At 46.8% G+C, this 26,595-nt stretch overlaps 1 protein-coding gene across 1 annotated transcript in view; it reads left to right on the top strand.

Moving 5' to 3' along the window:
- GARS1 (glycyl-tRNA synthetase 1) overlaps window positions 1-26,595 on the top strand; it is an 87,637-nt gene that overhangs the window by 58,595 nt on the left and 2,447 nt on the right. Inside the window, exons 12-16 of the mRNA XM_030197864.1 lie at window positions 7,085-7,230; window positions 8,983-9,068; window positions 13,553-13,662; window positions 16,812-16,905; window positions 24,618-24,808. Of these exons, the coding sequence (XP_030053724.1) occupies window positions 7,085-7,230; window positions 8,983-9,068; window positions 13,553-13,662; window positions 16,812-16,905; window positions 24,618-24,808 (627 nt within the window). The remainder of the gene's footprint in view (window positions 1-7,084; window positions 7,231-8,982; window positions 9,069-13,552; window positions 13,663-16,811; window positions 16,906-24,617; window positions 24,809-26,595) is intronic.

Below are 26,595 nucleotides of genomic sequence, written 5' to 3'. Positions count from 1 at the left end.
AGTCTGACTGATTCACTGAGTCTGTGGACAGGTGTCTTTCATACAGGTGACCATTGCCGACAGCTGTCTGTCATGCAGGTAACGAGTTGATTTGGAGCATCTACCTGGTCTGTAGGGGCCAGATCTCTTACTGGTTGGTGGGGGATCAAATACTTATTTCCCTCTGCAGAATGCAAATAAATTCATATACTTTCCACAATGTGATTTTCCGGATTTAATTTGTGATGTGCTATCTCTCACTGTTACCAATAACCTACCCTTCAATTATGGGCTGCTCATGTCTTTGTCAGTGGGCAAACTTACAAAATCAGCAAGGGATCAAATACTTATTTCCCCCACTGTATATTTATTTTTTATTGTAAACCTCTTTGTGTAAGAATCATGGTATTTCAAGTATTTTAAATTATTAAATTGCAGTGGTAGTTTATTGATTTTTTTTCTGTCATTTAGTTCCTTTGACAGAATAGCAATTAAAAGAATCGGTGTCTTTGAACTAAACTCTTGGTCACAGAGATAAGCGGTAACAGGATGGAGCTCCTGACTTTACTGCTTCCCACCCCTATGTTGGTAGAGGCCCTTGTATTTTGAGGGTGAGTACTTCCTTTCAATGGGGACAGGGTTAAGGGAGTGCTCTGGTTGTCAAATTTACCTCAAGACAGGTTGTGACTATATTTTCTGTCAGTGCTGTTCAGACCTTGTTTATTTTGTTCCGCAGTGCGGCTTTAAAGCCGCAAAGTTTCTGCCATCGGCTGCCTTCCCTCTGTAGTGGCATTAGCATTTGCCAATCAGGAGATGTTGGTGGAGATCCTAACCAGGTGCACAGGCCTTGGAAGCATTAAGTATTGCAGAACTGGTACTCCAGGAGTTGGGATCTTCTGGAAACCTTATTCTGGAGCAGAGGTTCTCAACCCAGTCCTCGGGATACACCAAGCCAGTCATGTTTTCAAGATATCCACAATGAGTATGCATGTAGGCAAATCTAAGTTATCTCATGCATATTCATTATGGATATCTTGACAACCAGATTGGCTTGGTGCGTCTCGTGGACTGGGTGAGAACCCCTGTTCTAGAGGGTATAACATATAGTAACATAGTAAATGACAGCAGATAAGGAACCTAAGGCTCCTGTTTCATCAAACTATCCAAGCTCTCAGCAGAGTGGAATACTTTGGAATTAGGGCTAAGGGTGGGAAGAGCTACGAGTAAGCTCTACCCTTGCTTCCTAAACAGAAAAGTGTTCAAATGTCCCAAAGTAGACGCTGGTGACAGCAGTTTACTAAGAAGACAACCATTCCAGTTGATGGTAGAATGTCATTTAAGGAATTGCAAGATCAGAAGCTGGTGTCCTTATTTAAGTGAGCTTTTGAATTTGCATCTTTAGATCTTCAAGCTACAGTATGTGGTGCCTGTATGTCTAGAGCTTGCTTGTGCTGGCTTCAGCAATCGGAACAATCAAAGCATGAAGACACTGTGAAATTGGTTGGCAGATAATGCATCAAGGCTGCAGAGGCTTCTGGAAGACCAGGTCCAAAGTTCTTGTCAAGGGGCACCACACTGATCCATATTCCGAGAGTCAGAGATACAGTCCTGCCAGGAGAAGGTTATTTACAGTATTCCTTTTTTTCGGAGTAGTTTGACTTCCTTTTATTTTGACCGCAAGGACTCCCAAAGACCGAAACCACTTAGTATCTCTAGAGGTTCACAATGATGTCTTGAAGATTCACTCCTCAACAGAGTGAATAGGGATCAGTTGTCGGCATTTTTTGAGGAGTAGACCCAGATTACAACCAACCAGTGGGTCCTGGATGTGGTCAAAAGAGATTACAAGGTGGAGTTTTTCCACCATCTCTCAAATGCTTATTTAATCTCTCATTGTCTCACTCCACCAAAAGGGAAGCTGTCAAATCCACCTTGGAGAGATTACTGTCCTTGGGAGCAGCTGTTCCTGTATGTGAACATGAGCAAGGAATGGGAAGGTACTCCCATTTGTTTCATAGTGACAAAGAAGGAAGACTGCTTTTGGCCAATTCTTGATTTTTGAGATCAGTTAGTCATTCTGTCCAAGTTTTGTTTACACTTCCACATGGAAACTATAATCGCTCATTGCTGCGGTAAGTGTGGGGAGTACCTAACAACTGTGGATCTCAAGGAGGCATATTTGCACATCCCCATATGGAGCCCTCATCAAAGGTTTCTAAGATTTGCTATTCTTGAAAAGCACTACCAACCTTAGGCAATAAACTTGGGGTCTAGGGGCAGCGCTTCAGACGTTCTCCAAAGTCATGATAGTAATGGCACAATGGATTTGTGCAGATGGTGGATTTTGGTTAATCCCAATTTAGGAGACTGCTTTTGGGGCAGCGGTGCTTTTGGCCAGAGCAAAGATAGAACAGAGTCAACAAGCTAGGGCCCAACTGCTCCAGTTGTTGCAGTCTCTGGGTTGGGTAGTCAGTTTTGACAAGAGCAAACTGGAACCAGCACGATGTAAAAAGTGAATCTAGGGGCCTCTTTCAATATAAGTCTGGGCAAAGTATAGTTGCCAACTCAAAGAATTTTGAAGCTACAATAGTTCTTACGAGACAGAGAGTCCCTTGAATATGAATTATATGGAAATGCTGGGGTCTATGGTAGCAGCTCTAGCCCTGGTTCTGTGGACCCAAGCACACATGTATCCCCTTCAATTATGTCTTCTCTCGTGCTGGTTGCTTGAGCATCAGTTATATGACACCCGACTACCTTGGATGAATGAAGCAAAATCCAGTATTTGCTGGTGGTTTACTTCTCAGAATCTTTCAAATGGAGCTTCCTTGGAATCTCCCAATTGGATAGTCCTAACTGGATGTAGATCTCGTCTGATTGGGGGTTCACTGTTTCTATCAGGTGGCCCATGGATGCTGGTCAATGATCAAAGCGTTGTGGTTGATCAATTGCTTAGAGACTCAAGCTATTCAAAGAGCCTTGGTAGCTTTCCAATATCTTTCACAACGCAAGGTAGCCAGGGTCTTTTTGGACAATGGTATAGCAGTGGCTTATGTCTATCATCAAGGGGGAACAAAGAGTTAAGCAGTAGCAAAGGACTGCTCAATTAAGTGAAAATGCATGTTTAGGCATTGTCAGCCTCATGTATAGCAGGGACCGAGAATGCTCAGGCAGACTTCCTCTGCAGACATGTTGGACCTGGAAGAATGTGAGTTAGAAATATGACAGCAGATATGACCCATCCAGTCTGCCCATCTTCTGTAACCCCTAATTCTTCCTGTTCCTAAGCGATCCCACAATCTTATCCCATCCGTTTTAAAATTCTGGAACAGTCCTCGACTCCACCACCTCCACCGGGAGGCCATTCCACGCCTCCACCACCCTTTCTGTGAAATAATACTTCCTTAGGTTACTCCTAAGCCTCTTAACTTTGTCATATGCCCCCTCATTCCAGAGCTCTCCTTCATTTGAAAAAGGCTCTCTTCCTGTACATAAATGCCCTTGAGATATTTAAACGTTTCTATCATGTCTCCTCTCTCCCTCCTCTCTTCCAGTGTATACATGTTGAGGAAAGCCTTTGCCATGATCATGCAGTGCTGGGGAAGACCAGCAAAGGGCTCAGTGGCGTTCTACCACAATGCCAAAGTACCATGTTACTTCGATTGGTGGAGAAATCAAGAAGCATGTCCTTTTCCAAACCTGGCCTTCAGTAGAGATATTGTACATTTTTCCCCCTTGGCCCCTTGTGAACCAAGTGTTAAAGGTAGCATCTCATTTAGTAGCACCAAACTGGCCAAGATGCCCTTAGTACACAGACTTGGTCTGTTTACAGATGGAGGAAGCTCTAAAGTTACCACAAGAGAAGGACCTCCTCTGTGAAGAGCCAACTATCATGGAGGATAGAAACATGACGGCAGATAAAGGCCATATGACCCATCCAGTCTGCCCATCCTTTCTAACCCTTAATTCTTCCTGTTCCTTGTTCCTAAGCGATCCCACATGCTTATCCCATGCCTTTTTAAATTCTGGAACAGTCCTCGACTCCACCACCTCCACCAGGAGGCCATTCCACGCCTCCACCACCCTTTCTGTGAAATAATACTTCCTTAGGTTACTCCTAAGCCTATTTCCTCTTAACTTTGTCCTATGCCCCCTCATTCCAGAGCTCTCCATTTGAAAAAGGCTCTCTTCCTGTACATAAATGCCCTTGAGATATTTAAACGTCTCTTATCATGTCTCCTTTCTCCCTCCTCTCTTCCAGCGTATACATGTTGAGGTTCATAAGCCTGTCCTTATAATTTTTGTATTCAAGACCGCTTACTAATTTCGTAGCCGCCCTCTGGACCGACTCCATCCTGTTTATATCTTTCCGTAGGTGCGGTCTCCAGAACTGCACGCAGTACTCCAAATGAGGCCTCTCCCTTTTGTCTTACAGCCTGGCCCTTGAGAGGTTGTATCTCAGGTGAAAGGGTTATGTAGAGTTAGTGATTACCATACTTTTACAAGCCAGGAAATGTTTGACTTTAGCATCTTACGCTAGAGTCTGGAGAGAGTTTCAGGCTTGGTGTCATAAGACAATTTCTCCATTTTGAGCAACAGTGTCCTAATATTTGTCTTTCATGCAAGATAGATTCTGGAAGAGGTTAGCCTTAGCTTCCCTAAAGGTTCAAGTAGTGGCATTGGTGTGTGGGTTTTTTTTTATTTTTTATTTTGGTCCCGCCAGGAGGGCATTTCCCTCGGCTCTCATCCAGATGTGGTGTGGTTTCTTAAGGGGGGCTGTGCATTTACATCCTCCATTGTATCTAGTAGTTCCACTGTGGAATCTCAATCTACTGCTTTGGGACTTAATTTAACATTTGAATCTCTAAATAGGGCTTCTTTATAGGATCTTACCTTGAAGATGATTTTCCTTGTAGCTAGTTCTGCTAGGAGGATTTCTAAGCTGCAGGCCTTTTCTTGTTGGGATCCTTTTTTTCTGTTTTACAAAAGCAATCATTTTAATTAGGACAGTTCCCTCCTTTCTGCTGAAAGTGGCTTCTGCCTTTCATGTAGAGGAGTGGCCTAGTGGTTAGGGTGGTGGACTTTGGTCCTGGGGAACTGAGGAACTGAGTTCGATTCCCACTTCAGGCACAGGCAGCTCCTTGTGACTCTGGGCAAGTCACTTAACCCTCCATTGCCCCATGTAAGCCTGCCATGAGTGGGAAAGCGCGGGGTACAAATGTAACAAAAATTAAAAAAAAATGTGAACCAGGGATTAGAACTTCCAACATCCCACCGAGAAAATTGGGGAGATGAGTTTATAATATTCGTTTTTTGATGTTTGGAGAGTTTTACTCCAGTACATAGAAGTTACAAATGAATATCAAATCAGACTCTTTTTGATTTTGGTGGACAAAAAAGGGTGAAGCTGCTACAAAAGCAACAATTGTAAGGTGGTTGAGATGCAGGTAGTTTGGTTGATTTTAATAAAAGGTTGAGACCCTCCTCTCAGTCTTAAAGCTCATTCATCCAGGGGCTTGGTGGCTTCATGGGCAACTTCTTAGGAATCTTGAGACATTTCCTCCGTGGGAATTTGTAAAGTTGCCACTCAATCTTCTTTACGTTTATTTACAAGGTTTTACAGATTGGATGTTCAGGCCAGAGAGTACTGTTTTTGGGACAGCAGTGCTTTTAGCCAGGGTGTCTTCATCATGCCCAAAGTGAATATTGCTTTTCAGCATCCCATGCATTCTGAACTGGTCTGGTGGGATGATCAGGAAGGAAAATCTTTTGGTCTTAACTGCTAATTGTCCTTCCTTTAGTCTAGTGTTTCCCAAGTCAGTCCTGCACTTACCCCTTTGCCTGTCAGGTGTTTAGAATATCCACAATGAATACATTGGAGGCAGTCTATACAAATCAATTTCATGCATATTCATTGTGGATATCTTGAAAACCTCACTGGCAAGGGGTTATTCCAGGACTGATTTCGGGAAATGCTGCTTTAGTCCAATGAGACCAGTCCAGAGACCCACCCTGAGACCTGAGCTGGTTCTTGTTTTCATTTTTGATTTGGTTTCAACTTCTGTGTTGAGAAATGCTTCAGAAGTTCTTGTCCCTCCTCAAGTAGGAGTGTGTTTGACCAGAAGTTTGAACATGAGCACCATTGCTTGATATTACAAAATACTGATCATTCTGAGGTTGCACTGTGCCCTTAAGGCAGTGGTTCCCAAACATTTTCGGTTTGCGTCACCCCCCCCCCCCCCCCCCCAGCCACACAGGTCCCCGCCACCACAGCCACACAGGTCTCCGCCCCCACCACCACCACACAGGTGTCCCAATAACCAGCCTCTCCAAATGACACACTGATTACGATTTATAACAAAGCTACTACTCTATGAAATGTTATTCCGTTGTTATACTTCCTCTGTGTACATCTGTACTCTGCACAAGCCAGCATGTTTGAAAATATAAGTGAGGTTAAATAAAACAATGCTACCAACAATAAAGATTGACAACGTGGATGCAGCGTCTTATAGGTTTGTTTGTTTGTTTGTTTGTTTGCTTTGTTTGCTTTGTTTTGAATGGGAAAGGGAAACAGAGACTGACCTATTGGCTTCAACTTTTTGACTTCATCCCGTCTCTTGTTTTCATCTAACCTCCTTGGCAGCATTTGCTCTGTTTCTCCAGTGGCCGAGACAAAAACGAGCGTGGAGCCGCAGCAGCCTTCAAGCATGCGCTGTTGGCTCTGCTGGTCCTCTGTCCCTGCTTACGTCAACTTCCAGTTCTGGGGACAGAGGACCAGCAGAACTGACAGCACATGCTTGAAGGCTTCTGCAGCCCTGCGCTTGCTTTTTTGTTGTTGTTTTGCTGCTGCGGTTCGGGTGGTGGCGGGAGGGAGGTCAGGATTTGCCGGAGCACCCCAGATAGTTCGAACTGCTGCCTTAAGGTGTGAATCTCACAGAGCTGCTTTGTTTCTGTGTCTCCACGCTCTGGCTGATAGACACAACCCCAGGTTCTGAACTGGTCTGGTAGGACTAAAGGAAAGAAAATTGTGAGGTAAGACATAATTTCTTTTTGCACAGCAGGAGCTAGGCGGCTTACTGTGGTTTCCTTAACTTCTCTGCACAAAACAGTTAACATTGTTCAGTTTGATGCAAGCAAGGGAGCTGTGGGTAAGGCATATAAGAAAGACGCTAAGCTGGTCATGGAATATCTTGCCAACTGCGACGAATGCTATATCACTGAAATGGAGAAGCTGCTTAATGAGGAAGGGTAAGAGGCATTTCCTGCAACCCCCCCCCCCCCCCCCCCCCCAAGTTCAAGATAACCTACTGTAGTGTATGGCAGAGCAGAGAAGAAAATTATACAAGACCTCAGATGTCACAGTTTTGTCAGGTAACAATTTTTCAGTGCATATCACAAGGCACTGACTAATGGCAGGACTGTTTTATGACATCACAATGTGCTTTTGGCTACCCTGAAATCGCCACTGAGCTGGAAGTCTGTTTGCATATGTTTCTGGTTCTGTCAAATGACTGGCAAATTGCAAACACTGGTGAGCATTTACTAGTGTACTTAAGATGACTATAGATTGGCAGCAGTGATAAAAGTGCTGCCACAAACTACCTTTCTATGAAAACACATTGGAACTACATAAGAACAGTGCCTTTGAAAGGGAGTCTTTGAAAAAAGGACTTTGGTTGCACTGTTTGCTAGAGTCCAGCCATTTTTGTTTTATTCAGTCTTGGCCTTTTCCTCTCCCCAGACTGGGTATACTCATCAAGGTTTCCTGCATCATTCAAGCCATCTGCTGGTGGAGGAAGTAGAGCAAAATGGAGCTGTTGGTATTTGGTTAGCATCCAGTAGACCAAATACCAAATCCACCATCATGAATGTTTTTGAAGTTCTGTCTGTGATCAAAGCAATAAAAGATATTAATATCTTTGGTAAGATTAACTATAATGTTCTGTGGGGCGTAGCCAGACCTCGCCGGGGTGGGGGGGGGCACCGTTTAGCCCGCCACCACCGCCACATTGGACCCCCTGCCGGCCTACCGACAATCCCCTTGAACCCCCCCTCCCGCCACCAACCCTCCCCCGCTGCCCACCCCGCTGCATCAGATACCTTGTTTGCTGGCGGGGGTCCCCGAACCCCGCCAGCCGAAGAGAGTCTTCAGCGCCGGAGTAGCGCCTTCGTTCAACAAAGTTCCTGGTGCGATCAGCTGTTTCTGACGCCTTATGTCCTGCACCGTGCATTTAGCCCCGTGCAGGACATAAGGCGTCAGAAACAGCTGATCGCACCAGGAACTTTGTTGAACGAAGGCGCTACTCCAGCACTGAAGAAGACTCTCTTCGGCTGGCGGGGTTCGGGGACCCCTGCCAGCAAACAAGGTATCTAATGCGGAGACGGGGCGGGCGGCAACGGCGGAGGAAGGTTGGTGGTGGGAGGGGGGGGTTCAAGGGGATCGTCGGTATGGGGGCCAGGGCCACATCTACGGGGGCCCAGGCCCCCTCAGGCCCTACGAAGCTACACCACTGGTTCTGTATTTGAAAATTTTCATCTGATGGCCTTGGAGCTGCTTTAGCCCCAGAGTTTATTTCATTGTTTTCTACTTTCACCATTTATGATGGCTGTGCTTATGGTTTTCAGAGTTTTTCATTCTTTAAGGCTGCCCTTCAAATGTTCATGTCACATTATTGCTTTGGGCATGCCAGAGAATCATGACTTGAGGAGGGTGTTTTGTTTTTTTACCCATTTTTTTAAAACTAGGTTCTTTTCTCCTTTTTATTCCGAGTAGTTATGGAGAGAAAAATAACAAACTAAATTTCTTTGAACAGTGAATAAGACTATCAGAGAGGGAGAGAGGACATTTGCAGGAATGTGATGTTGATATTGGTGCATCTGACAAATAATTTAGGTCACAAGTTTCACAGGGAGTGAGCAGAGAAGATGCAGCAGGGATTTATTTTTTTAATGTTTTCCACTGGGCATTAGGTCCTCATCCAGTGTTCTTCTTTTTTATAGGGAATTCAGTATTGAAACTGAAGGGAAAACATTTAAACTGACAAAGGACATGGTCAGTGTGAAACGGTTCCAGAAGGTTCTGCATGGTAAGGTGGTTGTGGTCAGTATTACTGGATGTTTGGGTGGGAAAGGCAGGGATCAAACCTTTTAAAGTGGATTATAAACAATTCCAATTTATATAGGTTCTATGGTGTATTAAAGGGTAAAACGCTATACAAATGCTAATAATAATAATAAAGGATCATGGAGTTGATGTACAGTTTTTCTGTGGTACAACCAAAGGGTTTGTATATTATATACAGATATTTTTCTGTCCCTAGTGGGCTCACAATCTAAGGGTTTTTTTGTACTTGGGTCAATGAAGGATTAAGTGATTTGCAGCTGGAATTGAACTCTGATCCCCAGGTTCTCAGCTCGCTGCACTAACCATTACACTGCTCTTCCACTCAATGGAAATGATGTATAATGCAGTTAGGTGAGTTTTGTTTGATGTGTCAGAGCCAGACCCAGCAACACGTTGGGAGAAAAAAACACTGCCCCCCCCCCCCCCCCCCCCCCCGCCCCGATGACCCAGTTGGCAGTACCGTGTGCATTTGTATGCAGGTAAACTCTGGTTCAATTCTGGACCTGCCTAGACTAGCTAGGGTAGGGCATGCTTCACAAGCCCTCAAGAGGTAGGGTAAATTCTGGCTTTGACACTTCATTTTCGCATATCAGCTGACCACAGAGTACATTTGTTAGTATCAAGAGGTAAGGTGTTAAGGTGTGGTATCTTTCACAACTTAGGACCATCACTGCCTAAGTCCATGCTAGGGAAATGGAAATAAAAAGGGGAGAAAATATTTAGAAGCTGAATGATGACTTGCCTAGTCCCAAGCCCTGGGCATATGGGTGTTTTTAGTTCAAATCTATCAATCACTTCCGTAGAATCCACTCAGATGTGTGAATGAAACACATCTCAAAATAAACACAGCCTAAAACTGTGGCCTAGTGGTTAGGGTGGTGGACTTTGGGCCTGGGGAACTGAGGAACTGAGTTCGATTCCCACTTCAGGCACAGGCAGCTCCTTGTGACTCTGGGCAAGTCACTTAACCCTCCATTGCCCCAGGTACAAATAAGTACCTGTATACAATATGTAAGCCGCATTGAGCCTGCCATGAGTGGGAAAGCGTGGGGTACAAATGTAATAAAAATAAAATATCCCTTTTCTACTCCCAAGTGATCATTAAAATAATATGCTGGGGACGGCAGCCTGAGTGGAAAGCTCCAGTGAAACAAATTTCAGAATCAAGACCATCCTGCTATAACTAACCATAAAGTGACTTTCTGCTCATTTCTGTTTACCTGCAATGTCCTCAGGTAAAAGTAGTAAACAACCAAAAACTGATCCGGCGTCTCCGTTGAAACAAGCTTTGGTGAAAAACAATGAGAGTACTACCTTGACTATACTAGAAGATTTGAGGACCCTTAAAGATCTTCTTACTGACATAAAAGAATATATTGATGAGAATAAAGAGGATTCCATAGCGTCCCACAGATCAATCCAGAAGACAAGTGGGTTATTTCCCTCTGGCAGCAGGTGGAGATAGAACCTTAGAGAGGTTTAGTATATGTGGACCTGTGCATCCACTTTAACCTCGGTATTCTCTCTATCTCAGCAGGTGGATGGACATGTTCTGTGCAGCTCTCTGGATGATCTTTGCTCTTAACCTGTTCCCTCAGGTTTAGTTGAGCTGGGGGTCTTGGCTGGACTCGGCCACTTTGGGGTATACCTTGTGGTGCCAGGTCTCTTCCCTGCCTGTTTTTCCTGACAGCATACTCTGCTAAATAGCTCTCCTGCCTCTAGTAAAAAAAAAAAAAATGGAGCCTGCAACTGTCTAGAGAGCAGAAAGTTCCTTTTCTCCAATTCTGTCGGTGAGGAAACAAGACTATAAGTATTTACCTTTCTTTGTCAGCGCTGGATCTGGATCGGTCCGGGAAGCTTTGCTCTGCCGGTTGGTGTGGAGGTTTTGGCAGGCTCTGCAGCGATTTGTTTGCCACCAGCCGCCATTTTGTTTATATGTGTCGGCAGTGAAATAAGGCTTTGGACATTCTTTAATTGGGCATGCGTACTTTTGTGCTCCCTGCCCTATGATCTGGGCTGCCCGTCACTCCCCTCCGGCTTGTAGGCGTGCAGTCAGAGGCGCTTCTGGCATCCTTTGGCTTGCTGCATGTTGTTGGCTCCACAGGGACAGAGACCTTGTTTGTTTAAAAACAAAACACATAGTCCTGTAATCCTTCTGGTGCTGCTATCCGGTTGGCATGGGCTATGCAACTGGTTCGATGCTTCTCTGGGCCCTCATCTCAGTGTCAGCCTGGGTCCCTGGCTTTCCCCATAAATGCTTCAGGACGAGGTTGGGCCTCCGGTCGACCATTGTCAATGGCTTGTTCTTTCAGTGCCTCTTGGGGGCACTGGCTGAGCTGTTGTCTTCTGCATTTGGCTACCGGTGGACGCATAGCTGCCTCGGCTCAGGCTTGTGAGGTTAAAGCTCCTGGCTTGGGGTGCCCAGCTTCCCTGGTACCCTAGACCAGAGGGTGGCAGCTTTTTTGGAGGCCTTCCTTTGATAGGGCATGACTTCTCCCTGAAGTCTGGCCGTTTGAGGTCTCCCTTTGGGGGACATTCATCTGTAGTCTGGTGCAGTCCTGAAGGCTTTGGTTCCCTGTCGGCGTACGTGGTCTGTTGACTGGCCCTTATTGATCTTCCTTTGGATGCTTTGTCATTTTCAGTTACTATTCGGGGTCCTTTCCACGCTCTTTTGCCTTGGGAATTTTGCTGTCCTGCATGCGAGGGCGTCCACTATATGTTCTATGGTCTCTCACCTTGGCAGGGTTTCTTTGGCCTTCAAGGTCAGGTCACCTGGTTCTCTCCAGGGTTTGCAGCCCTGGTCCTAGGGCTTGAGTTTGGCAGGGCATAGATGCTGTCTTTCAGTTCCCTTCCGGGTTCCCATACTGTCTCGTGGATCCCTTCCGGGTTCCCATACTGTCTCGTGGAGTACCAACTGTGTCTATTTTCGATGGTGCACTCGGTCTGTCTTGCCAGATCTGCCAACCCAGATTTAGACTAGTGACGCTGGCATTCATTTCTTCTGGGTCGGTCACTCCTTCCTCTCGGTTTCTCTTAGAGTCGGCGGCGCTACCTTCTTAGAGGTTTGCCGTTACCGTGTCCAGATTCGGGGTAGCTTGGACAGTGCAGGCCTCTGGTTTCTGTTCTAGGATTTTTTCCCTCTGTCTAGATTTTTTTTTCTTCTCTGACTTTACTGGGTCCCGTCTTCAAGTTACAGGTCCTAAAGACTGTCTAGAGCTGTGGGGGGACCTCTTGTTGGTCATGGGTACAGGTCCCATAGCCATGGAAGGCCGTGTCTGGCAGAGTAACATGACGTGACCTCCATGAGTCTTAACAGCCTGTTCCTGCTGCCCCAAGCCCTGACTTTAGTAAGTTCTTGGGGACTGATACTACTGGTGTTCTGACTTTGGTTCTCCTCCAGCCTAGTGGCTTCTGACTCTTCCTTCCCATATCTGTTTGGCCATCCCACACATGCACAGTGTATTCATATAGAAGGACAAGAAGAATGGACTCTTGATAACAGGTGCTATTGCCACTTCAAAACATGCATAAAAAGAGGCCTTTCGAGTCTGCAGGGACCATTTCACTATTGTTCTTTAACAGGAGATACAGAATGCGTATGTTAACAGGAGCAAAGTTACATAAAGCTGGAATAAAAATTTCCTGTTTGTCCGGTTATGTCCCCCAACCAACACTTGGAGGTAGAGAGAGTCATTTTCCAGTGGCCTCATGAATATAAGAGTAGGTGCAGTCTGGAGCTAGTCAGTCAGTATTTCTGTACCTCTAGTAGATGGTGCAGGTTGGAATGGTGCATCTGACAAGTCAGGACCTGTGTGCTTGTGGTTAAGCTCACAGGCCAGTGCTTCTCCTACGGGTAGGTCCCCAGACCCCTTCCCTGGTTGAGTCACAGGTGTATGCTGTGGCTAACCCTCTGTCACTCAGAGCCCACACCTGTGGGCTTGCGCTCCGGTGAGCAGGCTGGCACAAGCCCTACGGGACTCCTGCTAGTGGGATGTCAAGCCTTTGCCGCCCCCCCCCCCCCCCCAACACAAAAAAGAGGGCTGTAGCTGAAACATTTGTGCTCATTGTCCCTAATCTGGGCAAGTAGAATCTGCACCACAACCGAAGCCACACCTGCTTACAGATATATGCTACACCTGCATATATCTGTATGTAGGTGTAGCTGAAACTAGCACTGTGTGCTTCAAAACAGGAAATAACCGTTTTAGCTCTCATTAATGAAACTAATATTAATCTCTTTTGATGGATAACTGTTACTCAGTAGCAAGAGTTGTTGCTTGAATAAGAAAATGGTGAACTTGTAGTCATTTTAATTTTGCATTATGAGGTTTTGTTTTATACTTTGTTGTATAGTTTGTGTTTTATGAGTACATAAACAAGTCAGGTTTAGCTTGGTACTTTAGTTTTGTTTTATAGTTTGTTTTTTGTTTTTTTTCTGTATTGTAGTGGAGGAGATTGTCCCTAATGTGATCGAGCCCTCATTTGGTCTGGGCAGAATCATGTACACTGTTTTGGAACACACATTCCATGTGCGAGAAGGTGATGAGCAGAGGACGGTAAGCATAATTCCCTCACTTCTCTGGTTCTCAGCAGTATAGTCAGGCAGACCCAGGAATTTCTTTTATCAGTGTGGAAGTGTATTTATTGTTTTGTATCTTTTAAACACGGTGAAAGAAAATGGTTCAAGGGGAGCACAAAACAGAAAGCAAAACATTGAAGTGAAAACATGTAAAATAAAAATAAGAGTGATGGGAATTTTAGTTTTGTAAAAAAAAAAAATAATAAAACAGAATGAAAGAATTCCAACTCATGGGTAACTTATTAGTTTGAATGTAAAAAACAAATGTACAATAAAACTAAAATGGTCCTTCTTATTGACAATCAACTTGTTAAGATGCCTGCCTCAGGAGTCATAGTAATTCAGTTTAATTGATGTAAGGACATCTACTATAATAAAACTCACCCTCAACGTTCGGAAGACAACGTTCTGAAGTCACTCAGTCACTCCCTGAAGGGTTCATGGATTCATGGTGGTGAAGCCACAACACTGACCATGTCTTTCTGCCCCGCCCTCGCATGACGGACCAATCAGAAAAAACACCCTCAACATTCTGAAACACAAAGGACCATCACAACACCGTTCCCAGGCAACACTAGGCAACGTAAGACGGACCAATCAAAGGAAACTACGTGACAATAAGGGAGGAGCATTCCCCAGCAGAATGGCTCATTATCTGTGCAGCACGGAGAGCACAGAACCACCGCTGGAACGAGAGAAGAATATTCCTGCTGTGGGTATGTGCAAAAATAGACCGGGGGGGAGGGGGAGAAATTTTTAAATGCCTAATGCCAGTACTGAAGAGTGCCAGAGGGCCTATAGCACAGACTATATTTGGGATCACTTGACATGGAGTCAGAGGAGCCGGAAAACAACGTGCCCGTCACCATCTGGGACGTGGGCGAACAGGACAAGCTGCGGCCCAGCTGGAAGGATTACCCGCGACCCAGCCAGCAGCAAACAGCGACCAAGGACAGCACAGCATATCCCCCAACCCCCAAGCAAAAAACAAAACAAAAAAAAAACACATCAACAACCTGCACACACACCGCACCCTCACACACACACAAAATAACTCTGTGACACATACACACACACAAAAAAAGCCACATGCTAGCGCCCGTTTCATTGGTTTCGGAAACGGGCCTTTTTTACTAGTCAGTCAATAAGTCCAAAACAAAAGGTAAGCACCATCAGGGCACAGAAAAAATATGTGAACCAGCAATATAGAGAGACATCTGTCTTCAAAATGATCTATGCAGGAAAATCACGGTAAGACTCACTGCACAAAACTGAGCTGTAGAAAAGGCATGATCAGCAGTGCCCTCATTAGCGAGGCTATTCGGAATGTTGGGTTTCAGGGCTCTTGTTGATCTTGTGGATTCATTATGAATATCTTTGATTTGCAGCCAGTCTATGAATTTTTGTGCTTCCCCCATTTTATGACGTACTTTTAGCATTTGCAAATGATTGCCAGAAGTTTCACGCATGAGGCAGTCCAAAGATGTCAAAATGCAAATAGTTGACCTGTTCACTGACGAGGATAAATTATAATAATAATAACGCTTATAACCCGCTCAGGCCTTGCAGTTCAGAGCTGCTCACATTACAAGGCTGGTCAACTCCAGGAGTTGCACAGATACATGACAACCAATATACTAGCAATCAGAAAGTAGTTCAAAATAATCATACATCTTGGATAGAGATGGGCAACGACTAAAAAGTTTAATCGTGCAATTAATCGCGATTTGTCACAGCATGCATTTTGGGCATTTCACCTTTTCCTACTAGCTCCTATTGAGCACAAACATCTCTCTCTCTATCTATCTCTCTCACCCTCTGTTTCTTCCTCTCATGTCCTCCTCCCCAGTCTTCACCCAGTTTCCCTCATGCCCCCTTCACCCAGATTCTCTTATGTCCCCCTCTCCTCACGTTTACCTCATCAGCAGGGCTTGAGCTCCACATTTTCTCTTCTTCCTCGTTGGCTCAAAATCCATTTTCTTTCCCTACATGGCGATGGCGATCAGGCTCTTCAAATAGCTAGAGTCATGCTGTGCAGGAAGTTGGGAAAGTCACAGTTTCAAGTCCAATGACTCTCGCCGGATTTGAAACCTTGACAATTCCTCAACTTCCTGCATAGCGTGGCTCAAGTATCTGCAGAGCCTTATCGCCATGCAGGGAAGGAAAATGGACTTTGAAGCTGCGAGGAAGAAGAGAAAATGTGGAACCTGAGCTGTTGAGGTAATCACAGGAGAAGGGGGCAGGTCTGTGTTAAAAAAAAATTCAGCTGGTGTTAAAATGCTATTAACGTGTTAATCATATTGTTAATGCGTTAATTGCCCACCCCTGTTCTTGGACCTTCAAACAGAATTACACAGAATTTAAGACAAATATTTTTAAAAGCGGTTTTAAAATTTTGTCAAAATCCTACACAAGAGTTCAAAGTCCTAATCATGGATGAGATCTCCTTACCAAATTTCGCAGCCTGAAAGGCTAAATGGGATTCAAATATTTTTTTACCCTTTTTATATCTTTCACTGATGGAAAGGGAAAAAAATGAATGTTCCCTTTTCTGCAATTTTTAGTAACGTTAGCTGTCTTAAAATGATCATAAAAATACAATGGTACTAACCCATATAAAACTAAGCGTGACATCTTAAATTTAATTCTCACATTTTCCATAGGCATAATGGGGAAAAATTCTTTTAATGCATCTAATTCTTAGTCACTATTCCCCCGATAGTCAAAGACATTTAACTGGCCAGGATCGGCACCTGGCTGATTAAATGCCACATAGCCAGCTATCTGCCAATATTCAGCGGGACATGGCCACCCATGTCCCGTTGAATATTGCCACTTAGTGGATAGCTGGTTATAACCGGCTATCCGCTGATTTTCGGCGCATTGCTGCTTCACTTTAGTAGCCATATTTGGCCATATGCAAAGTAGTCCTGTCTTTGGCCGATTTGACTTTGACAAATCAGCGCTGAATATTGTCTTGGCCAGTCAAACTGGCCAAAAGCGAAACTGCCCGACATTGAATATCTGTTCTTAGCACCAACTGCGGGAGTTAGCCCAGCTAACTCCAGTGGTCTGAATATTGACCTCTGTGTGATTTAACTACATTTGCTTTATTTTCTTTTGCAGTATTTCAGGTTCCCAGCCATTGTAGCTCCATATAAATGCTCTGTGCTGCCTCTGAGCCAGAATCAAGAATTCATGCCTTTTGTAAGAGATCTCTGTAAGTAAACACTGTCCAACAAATGACTGTGATACCTGTTCTTCCTGATAGATTGGTAGGAGAACAGGTAGACATGTAGCAAATCATCCTTAGACTAGCACGTGTTCTGCAGTTTGCCATTTTCCAATATGCAAAAGAGGCCAAAAGCTGAGTTGGACTAAGGATTCAGTCTGATTAAAGTATCCTATACAGATCAAAAGGACTGCTAACTAGTAATGAAAACTCAAAAATTAAACTAGCAATGTCACAATGTCTATATTGAAAAAAGGGGGGATCGATCCCGTTAAACAATAGTAGAGCTGGCGCTAGGAGAGGCTATAGGGGAACGTCCTTGATACAGCTCTTGGCTGAGCGAAACATGCATGTCGGGCAGTTGAACCCCTTGGTCTGATATTAAAAACAGAAAAGATAAGTAAAATTAATAGACAAGAGAGATAATAAAATCTTATTAATCAGGTGTACCGATGAAGAAGTGGGTGCTAGTTACGTTGCCATATTTACATCTTTGGCAATGAGCACCGCTGAGGTCACCTTAGTTGGGCAACCCTGAAAATACTAACTGCTGGTTTGAAATGTGAATGTTTTCAATGCAAAATAATTAGAAAACCTAAAAAAAAGTTTCTTATATAAACCTGCCTAATCCCATTGAGTCAAATTGCTTGTTATAATTTGGGACTGGTGTTTATATTCTGAAAATTAGCCATTGCTTGGTCATTATTCTGTAAGGGATGGCACAAATACCTTAACCTGTAACTGCAAGGGGAGCATACACATGGGTGGAGCATGGGAGGGTCATAGGGATGTGTTCAGCGTGTGCACGTAACTTATATTCTCCGAGGACAAGCAGGCTGCTTGTTCTCACTGATGGGTTGACGTCCTCGGCAGCCCCCTCCATCGGAAAGTTTACTAGCAAAGGCCTTTGCTAGTCCTCGCGCGCCCATGCGCACCGCGCATGCGCGGCCGTCTTCCCGCCCGAAACCGGCTCGAGCCGGCCAGTCTTCTTTCGTCCGCGCTCGGTACGGTCGTGTTACGCCGTTCGTGCCCCAGAGAGTCGACCTCGCGCATCCTTTTCGACGTGTTTTCTCCTTCTTTTTCTTCAAAAAGTTCGGGAAGCGCTCCGGAAGTGTTCCGGAAGACCCTTTCGGGTTTTTCTGCCCTTCCCGTATTTTTCTCAGCTTTTGCCCCGTAAGTTTTCTTTCGTTGTCGGGGTAGGCCTAGTTTGGCCTCGGTCGAGATTTTTCTCCCTCTAAATTTTGGTGCTTCAATTTTCGCCATTTCGGCTTTTGATTTCGCCGGCGTGATTTTTCCGCCCATGACATCGAAGCCTTCCAGCGGCTTCAAGAAGTGCACCCAGTGCGCCCGGGTAATCTCGCTCACTGATAGGCACTCTGCGTGTCTTCAGTGTCTAGGGGCCCAGCACCGCCCTCAGAACTGCAGTCTGTGTTCCCTGTTACAAAGGCGGACTCAGGTAGCGAGATTAGCCCAGTGGAACGTTTTGTTCTCGGGCTCTTCGTCGACATCGGCACCGGAGGCATCGAGTGCATCGACGTCGTCAGCGTCCGGACCATCTTCCTTGGCTGCCGCTCCATCGACTGCATCGAGGCATCGGACCTCTGCATCGGCGCCGAGGCATCGGGCGACTGCATCGACGTCGGTGGTACCGAGACTTCGTCTGCTGATGTCGTCGGACGGAGGTGCATCGTCAGGAGTGCAGGTGAGGGCTGTCCATTCCCCTGCTGGTGGCGGTGAGCCTTCGGGTGGGTCTCCTCCTACCCTGAGGGCTCCTGCGGTACAGCCCCCCCGGGATCGACCCTCTTCGGTCTCGGCCCCGAGGAAGCGACGGATGGATTCTACGTCCTCCTCGTCGGTGCCGGGGAGCTCCGGTGACATGCTTCGGAAGAAGTCGAAGAAGCATCGACACCGGTCTCCTCCCCGTGTCGGCACCGAGAGCTCTGGGTCGCCGAGGGATTCGGCACCCAGCAGGCATCGGCACCGAGAGGACCGCTCACCCTCTGTTCAGGAGGTGTCGATGCGCTCCACTCTGGACAGCCCGGAACAGCCTCCTCGCCCGGAACAGGTTCTGACGTCGACGCCTGCATCGACCTCTCAGCCTTTTTCTGCAGCCACTCTAAACGAGAGCCTCCGGGCCGTTCTCCCAGAGATTCTGGGAGAGCTGTTGCGCCCCTACCCCTCCGGTACCGGCGGTGCTTGCGCCTCCGGTACCGTCGAGCGTGGCGCCGGCTGGCCCATCGCCCAGGTTGAGGTCCCCGACGTCGGTACCGCGTGCGGTACCGACCGCGGCCACCTCCCAGGAAGGCTCCCCGACTACGTCGGCGGAGGGAGCTTCGCCGATGCGGGCGAGGGAGTCTACCTCTCGACGCCCCCACCGTGGACGGGGTTCCACCGAGTCGAGCAGGGCGAGGTTGCAGACACAGGTTCGTGAACTTGTCTGACACCGAGGGTGAGGCCTCGTGGGAGGAAGAGGAAGATCCCAGATATTTCTCTGACGAGGAGTCTGAGGGTCTTCCTTCTGATCCCACTCCCTCTCCTGAGAGACAGCTTTCTCCTCCCGAGAGTCTGTCTTTTGCTTCCTTTGTCCGGGAGATGTCTACGGCCATCCCCTTCCCGGTGGTTGTGGAGGACGAGCCCAGGGCTGAAATGTTTGAGCTCCTGGACTATCCTTCTCCACCTAAGGAAGCGTCCACTGTTCCCTTGCACCATGTCCTAAAAAAGACATTGCTTGCGAACTGGACAAAACCTTTAACTAATCCCCACATCCCCAAGAAGATCGAGTCCCAGTACCGGATCCATGGGGACCCAGAGCTGATGCGCACTCAGTTGCCTCATGACTCTGGAGTTGTGGATTTGGCCCTAAAGAAGGCTAAGAGTTCTAGGGAACATGCTTCGGCGCCCCCGGGCAAGGACGCTAGAACCTTAGACTCCTTTGGGAGGAAGGCCTACCATTCCTCTATGCTCGTGTCCAAGATCCAGTCTTACCAGCTCTACACGAGCATACACATGCGGAACAATGTGCGGCAGTTGGCGGGCTTGGTTGATGCTCTTCCCCCTGAGCAAGCCAAGCCTTTTCAGGAGGTGGTCAGGCAGCTGAAGGCGTGCAGAAAATTCCTGGCCAGAGGAGTTTATGACACTTTTGATGTTGCGTCCAGGGCCGCTGCTCAAGGTGTGGTGATGCGCAGGCTCTCATGGCTGCGTGCCGCCGACCTGGAGAATAGACTCCAGCAGCGGATTGCGGACTCGCCTTGCCGTGCGGACAACATTTTTGGTGAAAAAGTCGAACAGGTGGTAGAGTCTCTCCACCAGCGGGACACCGCATTCGACAAATTCGCCCGCCGGCAGCCTTCAGCCTCTACCTCTACAGGTAGAAGATTTTTCGGGGGAAGGAAGACTGCTCCCTATGCTTCTGGTAAGCGTAGGTACAATCCTCCTTCCCGACAGCCTGCGGCCCAGGCTAAGCCCCAGCGCGCTCGCTCTCGTCAGCAGCGCGCGCCTCAGCAAGGCCCGCGGCTCCCCAGCAAAAGCAAGGGGCGAGCTTTTGACTGGCTCCAGCAGAGCATAGCCGACATCCAAGTGTCAGTGCCGGGCGACCTGCCGGTCGGGGGGAGGTTGAAAGCTTTTCACCAAAGGTGGCCTCTCATAACCTCCGATCAGTGGGTTCTGCAAATAGTCCGGCAAGGATACACCCTCAATTTGGCCTCAAAACCTCCAAATTGTCCACCGGGAGCTCAGTCTTACAGCTTCCAGCACAAGCAGGTACTTGCAGAGGAACTCTCCGCCCTTCTCAGCGCCAATGCGGTCGAGCCCGTGCCATCCGGGCAAGAAGGGCTGGGATTCTATTCCAGGTACTTCCTTGTGGAAAAGAAAACAGGGGGGATGCGTCCCATCCTAGACCTAAGGGCCCTGAACAAATATCTCGTAAAAGAAAAGTTCAGGATGCTTTCCCTGGGCACCCTTCTCCCCATGATTCAGCAAAACGATTGGCTATGCTCTCTGGACTTGAAGGATGCCTACACTCACATCCCGATACTGCCAGCTCACAGACAGTATCTGCGATTTCAGTTGGGCACACGCCACTTCCAGTACTGTGTGCTACCCTTTGGGCTCGCCTCTGCGCCCAGGGTGTTCACAAAGTGCCTAGCTGTGGTAGCAGCGGCACTTCGCAGGCTGGGGGTGCACGTGTTCCCATACCTCGACGACTGGCTGGTGAAGAACACATCCGAGGCAGGAGCCCTGCAGTCCATGCAGATGACTATTCGCCTACTGGAGCTACTGGGGTTTGTGATAAATTATCCAAAGTCCCATCTTCTTCCAATGCAGAGACTCGAATTCATAGGAGCTCTGCTGGATTCTCGGACGGCTCGCGCCTATCTCCCAGAGACGAGGGCCAACAACTTGTTGTCCCTCGTCTCGCGGGTGCGAGCGTCCCAGCAGATCACAGCTCGGCAGATGTTGAGATTGCTGGGCCACATGGCCTCCACAGTCCATGTGACTCCCATGGCCCGCCTTCACATGAGATCTGCTCAATGGACCCTAGCCTCCCAGTGGTATCAGGCCGCTGGGGGTCTAGAGGACGTGATCCACCTGTCCACGAGTTTTCTCAAATCCCTGTATTGGTGGACGATTTGCTCCAGTTTGACTCTGGGACGTCCCTTCCAAATTCCTCAGCCACAAAAAGTGCTGACCACGGATGCGTCCCTCCTGGGATGGGGAGCTCATGTCGATGGGCTTCACACCCAAGGAAGCTGGTCCCTCCAGGAACGCGATCTGCAGATCAATCTTCTGGAGTTACGAGCGATCTGGAACGCTCTGAAGGCTTTCAGAGATCGGCTGTCCCACCAAATTATCCAAATTCAGACAGACAACCAGGTTGCCATGTACTATGTCAACAAGCAGGGGGGCACCGGATCTCGCCCCCTGTGTCAGGAAGCCGTCAGCATGTGGCTCTGGGCTCGCCGGCAGGGCATGGTGCTCCAAGCCACATATCTGGCAGGCGTAAACAACAGTCTGGCCGACAGGTTGAGCAGGATTATGCAACCTCACGAGTGGTCGCTCAATTCCCGTGTGGTACGACAGATCTTCCAGGTGTGTTGCACCCCCTTGGTAGATCTCTTCGCATCTCGAGTGAACCACAAAGTCCCTCAGTTCTGTTCCAGGCTTCAGGCCCACGGCAGACTGGCATCGGATGCCTTCCTCCTGGATTGGGGGGAAGGCCTGCTGTATGCTTATCCTCCCATACCTCTGGTGGGGAAGACTTTGTTGAAACTCAAGCAAGACCGAGGCACCATGATTCTGATTGCTCCTTTTTGGCCGCGTCAGATCTGGTTCCCTCTTCTTCTGGAGTTATCCTCCGAAGAACCGTGGAGATTGGAGTGTTTTCCGACCCTCATCACGCAGGACGAAGGGGCTCTTCTGCATCCCAACCTCCAGTCTCTGGCTCTCACGGCCTGGATGTTGAGGGCGTAGACTTTGCCTCTTTGGGTCTGCCAGAGGGTGTCTCCCGCATCTTGCTTGCTTCCAGGAAAGACTCCACTAAGAGAAGTTACTTCTTTCATTGGAGGAGGTTTGCCGTCTGGTGTGACAGCAAGGCCCTAGATCCTCGCTCTTGTCCTACACAGACCCTGCTTGAATACCTTCTGCACTTGTCTGAGTCTGGTCTTAAGACCAACTCCGTAAGGGTTCACCTTAGTGCAATCAGTGCATACCATTACCAAGTGGAAGGTAAGCCGATCTCAGGACAGCCTTTAGTTGTTCGCTTCATGAGAGGTTTGCTTTTGTCAAAGCCCCCTGTCAAGCCTCCTACAGTGTCATGGGATCTCAATGTCGTTCTCACCCAGCTGATGAAACCTCCTTTTGAGCCACTGAATTCCTGCCATCCGAAGTACTTGACCTGGAAGGTCATTTTCTTGGTGGCAGTTACTTCGGCTCGTAGAGTCAGTGAGCTTCAGGCCCTGGTAGCCCAGGCCCCTTACACCAAATTTCATCACAACAGAGTAGTCCTCCGCACTCACCCTAAGTTTCTGCCAAAGGTCGTGTCGGAGTTCCATCTGAACCAGTCAATTGTCTTGCCAACATTCTTTCCCCGTCCTCATTCCTGCCCTGCTGAACGTCAGCTGCACACATTGGACTGCAAGAGAGCATTGGCCTTCTACCTGGAGCGGACACAGCCCCACAGACAGTCCGCCCAATTGTTTGTTTCTTTTGATCCCAATAGGAGGGGAGTGGCTGTAGGGAAACGCACCATATCCAATTGGCTAGCAGATTGCATTTCCTTCACTTACGCCCAGGCGGGGCTGGCTCTTGAGGGTCATGTCACGGCTCATAATGTTAGAGCCATGGCTGCGTCGGTAGCCCACTTGAAGTCAGCCTCCATTGAAGAAATTTGCAAAGCTGCGACGTGGTCATCTGTCCACACATTCACATCTCATTACTGCCTGCAGCAGGATACCCGACGCGACAGTCGGTTCGGGCAGTCAGTTCTTCAGAACCTGTTTGGGCTTTAGGATCCAACTCCACCCCCCGAGGGCCCTGTTTGTTCTGTTCCAGGCTACACTCTCAGTTAGTTGGTAAATTTTTTAGGTCAATCTCTTTAATGTCCTCGCCGTTGCGAGGCCCAATTGACCATGGTTGTTGTTTTGAGTGAGCCTGGGGGCTAGGGATACCCCATCAGTGAGAACAAGCAGCCTGCTTGTCCTCGGAGAAAGCGAATGCTACATACCTGTAGAAGGTATTCTCCGAGGACAGCAGGCTGATTGTTCTCACAAACCCGCCCGCCTCCCCTTTGGAGTTGTGTCTTCCCTTGAAGTGTATTGTCTTGCTACATACTGGACTGGCCGGCTCGAGCCGGTTTCGGGCGGGAAGATGGCCGCGCATGCGCGGTGCGCATGGGCGCGCGAGGACTAGCAAAGGCCTTTGCTAGTAAACTTTCCGATGGAGGGGGCTGCCGAGGACGTCAACCCATCAGTGAGAACAATCAGCCTGCTGTCCTCGGAGAATACCTTCTACAGGTATGTAGCATTCGCTCTATAGGTTACGCACTCATTTGAGCCTGCCATTGACTTGGCATAAATGGTTATGTCTAAAGGAGTGGAGGAGTGGCCTAGTGGTTAGAGCACCGGTCTTGTAATCCAGAGGTGGCCGGTTCAAATCCCACTGCTGCTCCTTGTGATCTAGGGCAAGTCACTTAACCCTCCATTGCCTCAGGTACAAACTTAGATTGTGAGCCCTCCTGGGACAGAGAAATATCCAGAGTACCTGAATGTAACTCACCTTGAGCTACTACTGAAAAAGGTGTGAGCAAAATGGAAATAAAAAATAATAATTTAGGCGTACTAATTCAGGATTATGCTAGTATTCTGTAATGGTATCTTAGTGTAAAGATGCTATTTATAGAATTAGCCTTCAGTATGTGACATCACCAACTTGAGGCCCTAAATTATAGTATCATCCCTTTGTCTCTCATTGCCTCACGTTGTAAGTTCTTATGGGAAGGGAGAATTCTAAGCCAGCTTGGCCATCATTTAGACAGACAGGCTAAAAATGCAAAATATATTTCTGTTCTAGTAAAATATTGTTGCCCAAGGAATTGATGCTGCACTGTATTCAGAAATCCTGTTTTTTCCCCAAATGAAACTGACTCTTTTTCTAAATTCTTTTTCAACGGTAGCTGCTAACCTTTGAATTGTTGGTTTCCACAGCTGAAGCTTTAACAAAGAATGGAATCTCTCACAAAGTGGATGATTCTTCTGGGTCCATTGGTCGACGTTATGCTAGAACTGATGAGATTGGTGTAGCCTTCGGGATCACAATTGACTTTGATACAGTTAACAAGACACCTCACACTGCTACACTAAGAGAACGTGATTCCATGCGGCAAATACGAGCTGAGGTAAATTGGCTTTTTGAGTTTTTAAAAAACATTTTCTGCAGTCTTACAGAGCAGTTTTCAAAGCTGTTTGCCTGGGTAAATACCAGTTTGCATAGGAAAAATGTCTAGTCTGAAAACTACTAAACATACACATGGGCATCCATGGGAGGTGTCAGATCAGGAGATGAAAGTAACATGCATATTTGGGACTTAAAAGTGCAGATTTCAGTGTGTGAGCTGTAATTTTCAAAGTGAAACTATCTTGATAGAGATTTGCAAAGCGCCCCCCCCCCCCACACACACACACACACACACAAAAAAAATCAGATTATTCTCTAATATTTCAGGGGTTTGTTCATGTTTTTCCACACATTTATTTTAATTGTGCATATTATCCATATTCTAAAATTTTAAACTCACAAGCAACATTTAGGTGCCCAGACAAACCAAGTGCACATTAACAAATGCACACTCCTTATCTCAATATCTTCTGTTTTGGATATTACCCACGAGCACGAGTAGTAGCTGTGCAGCTACACGGCTGTCTGAAAATTGCACCTCTCCTTCCTCAGTGTGCTGTTTAGGGGAATTAAAGTTCACATTCTGTGGCAGAGAGAAGGTTTGGTCTAGTGGTGAGGACAGTGAGCTGTTAACGGATTGTGAGATCGCTTTTTTTTTTTTTTTTTTTACCTAATTATAACTGTAATAGCAACATAGTTCCTTCTGCTCTCTTGTTTTGAATTTTGTGGTATTTTGCGGTGGGTTATTTTCTGTTTGTGATTGACTAGATCAGGGGTGTCCTCGCCAGGTTGGGTTTTTAGATTTTCTACAATGATTATTTGAGGATATTTACATACAATGGAGGCAGCGCATGCAGATAGGTCTCATGCATATTCGAGGAAATCCTGAAAACCTGACTGGACTGCAGCTGACCCTCGGACTGAGATTGGACACCCCTTCTCTAGATTGTCAGGTCCATTTAGGAACAACACTCTCTTGAAGTCTGTAGAATTTTTTTGTTTGTGAGTTGTGTAAAATTGATACTTAGTAAGTTATAGTGCTCTGTTTAGAATACATACTGGATTTATGTCATGGTATGTTGTTCTGATCAAAAACCAGCTCTGCTGCACTAGATAACATATAAATACAGAGTTTAATTGCACGTTAAGCGAAGAAATATTTTCTCCAATTCATTTTAAATGTATTACTTTGTAGCTTCATTGCGTGCCCCCTAGTCCTAGCATTTTTTGAAAGAGTAAACAAGCGATTCACGTGTACCATTCCATTCCACTCATTATTTTATAGACCTGTAGCATATCTCTCAGCCATTTTTCTCCATGCTGAAGAACCCTAGCCGCTGCCTTTCCTCATAGGGAAGTCATTCCATCCCCTTTATTATTTTCGTCGCCCTTCTCTGTACCTTTTCTAATCCCACTATATCTTTTTTGAGATGCGGTGACCAGAATTGCACACAGTATTTGAGGTGCAGTCACACCATGGAGCGATAGAAAGGCATTATAACATCCTCATATTTGTTTCCCATTCCTTCCCTAATAATACCTAGCATTCTATTTGCTTGGGAGAGGGGAACGGGCTGTGACCCTGGTATATTTGTGCTAGAAAACATGTATAGAATACATTTTTAAATATTCCCATGTTTTCTAAGCCCTTCCTTTAGGGCTTAGTTTCTAGGGGAAGAGCCTGGAACACAGATCTGTTATCTCTTTTCAAACTTCAGAGCAGCAAAGATGTTCTGTTCCATCCTCTCCCTTTCAGTCATCCTGTAGGAAAGAGGAGGAAGGTGAGCC

This window comes from Microcaecilia unicolor, chromosome 1 (assembly GCF_901765095.1).
Source record: "Microcaecilia unicolor chromosome 1, aMicUni1.1, whole genome shotgun sequence".
In the NCBI taxonomy this organism is placed as follows: Eukaryota; Metazoa; Chordata; class Amphibia; order Gymnophiona; family Siphonopidae; genus Microcaecilia; species Microcaecilia unicolor.
Note: the sequence above shows the minus strand (reverse complement) of the source record. Positions and strands in the feature narration are given on the sequence as shown.